Genomic DNA, 5,383 nt, shown 5'->3' on the forward strand with positions numbered 1-5,383 from the left:
ATTTACTTTTTAATAAAAACTAGTCAAAGACCCGTGTTGTCGCCCAGGTGCATTATTTATGGTGTAGTCATTTTTGAACGATACGAACAATGTGAAGTAAAGAAGTTTGACCAAAATGCATATAAATGGAAATTAACCATTAAAAAAGTTTTATTAATAAGATATTAGTAGTATGAAAATTAAGTTCTAATTTAAAATAAGAAAATTTCTTTACCCACCTCCCTATGGGGGGTCACCCCCAGCGAAATTCCCAAACTACCCCTGCTTCGGAAATGAACTTCCGAAGCGCTTTTTTTTAAAAAAAATTTCCTTGATTCGGAAGTTCATCTCCGAAAACACCTCATGGGGGGTGCGTTCGGAGATGAACATCCGAAAACACCTCATGGGGGGTGAATTCGGAAGTTCATTTCCGAATTATGCAGAAACTGTGTTTTTTTTTTATGTTTTTTCTTAAACGCAACCGCATTTTAATTAAACGTTACCGGCAAATAAAATAAACAATAGATAGACTGAAAACACTAATATGATAAATAAACAAAAAAAATACTAATATGAAAATATTATATACAAACCGAAATAAATAAAAATAGTGTGCTAAATATACAATCCAAAATCAAAAAATGAATAAACCCCACCACTACTGGGTGTGCCTAACCCGCTCACCCTGGGCCCTCCTCTGCCGCCTGTACCCCGCCGCACGGCCCGCATCAGTGACGATGATCTCCATCACGGCGAATGCCTCTGGTCCGCCTTGATGAATGACACCTCGATCCAACGCGTCCCGCCCAAGCATCTCTATCCGCTGGCAGATCGGAAGGAGATCAATGGCGTGGTCATCCTCCGCCTGCCGGTTCTCCAGGATCTCCTCGTGTGCTGGCCTAGGAGCGCCGGGAACGTCGGGTCTCAAGAGAGGATGGGACACCCGGTAGAACCATGTGACGTACCCCTCCACACTGTGCCAGTCCTGGGTGACCCGCATGCGACGGTACTCCTCCGGTACCACATGATGCTGCCACTCCTCCCATATGGCAGTGAGCTGCACTCTGGTCACTGTGTCAGGAGCAGCCTCGAAGGGTGACCTGGGTATGATCTGCACGAACCCAAACTGCCGCATGCACCGCTCCGGGAGATACCGGACCATGATGCCGGTCCCGCATGCCAACCAGCCTGAATATAGAGCAACCCCGTCGAAGGGGACAACCTGAGCATAGTCGGCGAACGGCCTCCAGGTGACGTCGTCGTGCATCGTGCGGTCCAGGTACAGGCGGTATGGTCCCACCGCATCGTTCCCCCTCTGGAGGGCGTATCTGGCGGCCCTGGGCATGGCGTCAACGTACGCAGGATCGATGTGGAAGCCGTGGATGCGGGAGAAGTAGGAGATGATCCAGCTCTGAAACACAAATACGATAATGTATTAAAAATAAATACGAAACATAAATAAATAAATAAATACGAGAATGTGTTAAAATCAAACGTACCGTAAGCAGAGTGCAGGATCCGACCAGCTGCCTCGTCCTCCAGTTGGAGGCCTCATTCAGCTTCTGGTAGAGATATGCCAGAGTAGCTGCCCCCCAGTTCCACTGGTGAACGGTATCCAGGTCCATGAAATAGCGGAGGTAGGTCACGTCGACGTACTTGGCGCTCTTGTCCAAAAAGCATGCAGCGCCTACCACATGCATGTACCAGCACCGAAGAGCGCAGCCGCGGTGATACTGTGTGAACAGCTCGTCACCCGCAGCCTCGGCCTCGGCAGCCGCGTCCAGATGGTGCTCAAAATAAGTCTTCAGTGTGGTGAACCGGATATGAGGCCCAGATGTCGTGGCGCACTCAAAGTGAGCAACCTCCTCCTCCATGCCCAGATAGAGCGTCATCCACTCGATGGCCTCGACCCTCTGGATCCGGGAGTGGTCCAACAGCGGCCCCCTAATTGGCAGGTGGAGAAGACACTGCACGTCGTGCAAGGTGATCGTCATCTCCCCAACCGGCAGGTGGAAAGATGACGTCTCCTTGTGCCAGCGCTCCACAAATGCCCCCTGCATGCCGGTGCTGATGGTGGTGTACCCGGTCATGCAGAGCCCGCTAAGCCCTGAACCTCGCACGTGGTCGTTAAACCACTGAGCTGCTGGTTTAAACAGACCGAAAATCTTTCTGGAGTGGTTCACCATTTTCAATGGCTCTCTCTCCTGTTAAAAAAAAACAAATAAGCGAGAAATAAACGGTAAAATTATAAAAAATGGTGACAAATAAACGGCTAAGTTAAAAAAAATACCTCTCCCTCCCAGATCCGCCGAGCGACGTGATCCTGGTAGTGAATCAGCAGGGAAGTGTCAAAAGGCCCTCCCGGAAAGCTATCCACCTCCTGCTCCTCCTGCTCCTCCTCCTCCCCGACTGGAGGGTCAACATCCGGTATGACCTCCTCCTCCTCCTCATCCTCATCCTCCTCCTCTCGCTGGCGGGAAGAAGATACCCGAGCCAGCCTACTCCTAGAGCCTGAAGCAGATGAACTCTCCACCAAATCCTGTGGAACGCGGACACGACGTCCCCGTCCCTGCCCCCGTCCCTGGGTCGACGCCAGATGCGCCGCCGCCCGCTCGCGTCTAGCCGACGCAGTCTGGGACTCTCTCCCCTGTCTGATGCGTGCTGGCTGGTCTGACATGATCCTGTAAACAATCGAAATCGATTAATATGCGAGACAAATGAAAAAACAAAAAAAAATGAACTTCTGGTACAGTTCGGAAGTTCATTTCTGAAAACTGGGATGGAGGTGTTTTCGGAAATGAACTTCCGAAACACCCCCACGCAGAGCTTCTCTGCAACCTCCAATGGCAGACCCAAAAACCTAAACCAAATCCATTTTTTTGCCTACTAAACATCCTAATATCAGTACTAAGCTATCTTAATGTCATTTTTTCAGATTCTAAACACCCTAATATAGTTTAATCAAATAGATCTAAAACTTGAAAAAACAATGATAAACTTACCAATTAGTGTTTAATGATGAGTTTGGTTGAGTTTGGAAGAAGAGTTTGGCTACTTCACACTTGCTTCTGCAGAAATTTCGCCTATGGAAGTGTTTGATGATGATTAGGGTAAATGATTTGGGGGAGGGGGAGAGTTCTGCTTAATCTGCAGAACGCGTTTTATTTCGGAAGTTCATTTCCGAAGTTGTAGTTTCGGAAATGAACTTCCGAAATAAGACATTTTTTTTTTAAAAAAAAGCGCTTTCGGAGATGAACTTCCGAAAACACCTTTTTCATGCATTTCGGAAGTTCATTTCCGAAGTCAGGGGTATAATGGGGTTTTCACCAGAGGTGGACTAGAAGATGGGGAGGTGGCCAAAGAATTTCTCTAAAATAATGATCCACAAAAAAGGTTTAAGTGTATTAAAAAAATTTACTGGAAAAAATATTTTAAAATAAAAATTTTGTCTTTCAAATTAAAATAATAATTGATTAAATTAAAAATAAATATTATGTTAATAGTGACTCGTGAAATAAAAAAAATTAGTTAAATTAAAAATAAATTATATATCATGCAATTGATTTTTTCAAAATATTAGTTAAACAGTTAATTATATATGGCATAATTTAAAAATTAATATTCTTTTAAATTCTACTGTTTTATCTATGAGTGGATTAAAGTGTAGTTTATTGTCCAACATAGACTTAGATGTTAGCATGTATTGAACACCCATTGTCAAATTCTTAAAAAAAAAAAATTGTTTTGTTTGGGATTTGTTCTATGTATTCAATAATTTAATACCTTTTATTCAACCATAAACTAAAAAATGAAAAATATTCATTACAACTACATTTTTTTTTATATACAAAATTGAATTCTGCTACTATCACGATGAAGAAGCAGGATCAGGAAGTAGGAGAGGTTGAACAAATGGAAGTATCGAGTAACATGGCTATATTTACCACAAAATATTCATATCCAAACTTTAGTAAAAGAGATACCACAGATATATGATAGATATTCTGAGAAATAGTTAATCAACAATCAGATTTAGTTCTTTAAAAATACCAGAAATTAAAGGATCATTGTAATACATTGAGCTCAAGACCCTTTGAACTCAGGATCTCAAGGGGAGCATACCCTTGAGACCCAAACATTGAGCTCAAGACCCTTTGAACTCAGGATCTCAAGGGAAGCATACCCTTGAGACCCAAACATCCTCCCACTAGGCCAACTCTCTCGGGTTTAAGAGATCAATCTGAAGCCAAAAATATAATTAAGGAATCAAAATTGATATCTTCCCTTCTTAAAAATATAACTTAATTACATTTGATAAATATCTATCTAATCCATTAAAAGATTAAAATGATTAGAATTCATATCTATATATATATATATATATATATATATATATATATATATATATATATATATATATATATATATATATATATATATATATATATATATATATATATATATTCAAATAATTTAATGGTTAGAATTCACTTTTTAAAATTAATAAATGTTGGAACTTGTGTGTCTGCATTCAACCCATAACAATAATAAGATTTCATTTAATTTTAATATATTTAATTAATTATAAAATAATACAATTATTTATTATTTTTAAGATATTTTACACTGAAAATAATTTTACCTAACTTTTTAAGTGAAGTAGATAAAAATTCACTTAAATTTATATATTTGGACTTTATTATAACAACTTACGCTCTTTACTTTCACAACTTTAATGGTAAAACATCCATAAAAACTCTGCCAAGTCATAGTCATGCTGGTTTTTGTTAAAAAAAATGTATACGACCAATATTCAGGCTCTTATAATTAAAGAAGCGTTGTGACTTTTAATTACTTTTATTTCTTTATGTAAATTGGATTTTATCCTCAAAACTAAGAAATTATGACAATTATATTTACGATGGTTCTAAAAGTATTGGTTACAAAAATTTATAAAAAATGTGTCGTGAAAATATAATTTTTTTTTAATATATAATTATTTCATTTTCTCAATACAAAATTATTTATTTTAGTGTTGTTTTGGGCTCCAAATTTGATAAAGATTCAATAAAATTAATTCAGTTTAGTAAAAACACGTCAATAAGTAACATATAGGTGGTGTATCTTTATTTTCGAATGTCACACGGGATTATGAATTCCACTTCATCATAGTCGTTGATCTACATTCAATGTTCATTTGCACTTTACTTCAGTTAAATCAAAGACAGTTCTAATTGTCTCCTATATATTAATGTGACTTTGAATCACACTTATATATCTGTTTACTCACTTGTAAAGTTCCAATCCATTCAAACATTGACTTGAGTGTTGGAATACTAACATTTTGCAAGTCTCCCTTTTAATCATTAGAGAATCATAATTACTCTACTAGAAGTCGTTCTAT

At 39.1% G+C, this 5,383-nt stretch overlaps 1 protein-coding gene across 1 annotated transcript; it reads right to left on the bottom strand.

Annotated features, from left to right (window-relative positions):
• Positions 1–507: 507 nt before the first annotated feature.
• Positions 508–1,585, bottom strand: LOC131620273 (uncharacterized). The gene is made up of 2 exons (XM_058891281.1): positions 1,479–1,585; positions 508–1,390 (listed from the first exon to the last, which is right to left on the bottom strand). The coding sequence occupies exon 2, from the start codon at positions 1,322–1,324 to the stop codon at positions 638–640; it is 687 nt and encodes a 228-aa protein (XP_058747264.1). The 5' UTR covers positions 1,325–1,390; positions 1,479–1,585; the 3' UTR covers positions 508–637.
• Positions 1,586–5,383: the final 3,798 nt, after the last annotated feature.

The sequence above is a fragment of the Vicia villosa genome, linkage group LG1 (genome assembly GCF_029867415.1).
Source record: "Vicia villosa cultivar HV-30 ecotype Madison, WI linkage group LG1, Vvil1.0, whole genome shotgun sequence".
Classification (NCBI taxonomy): Eukaryota; Viridiplantae; Streptophyta; class Magnoliopsida; order Fabales; family Fabaceae; genus Vicia; species Vicia villosa.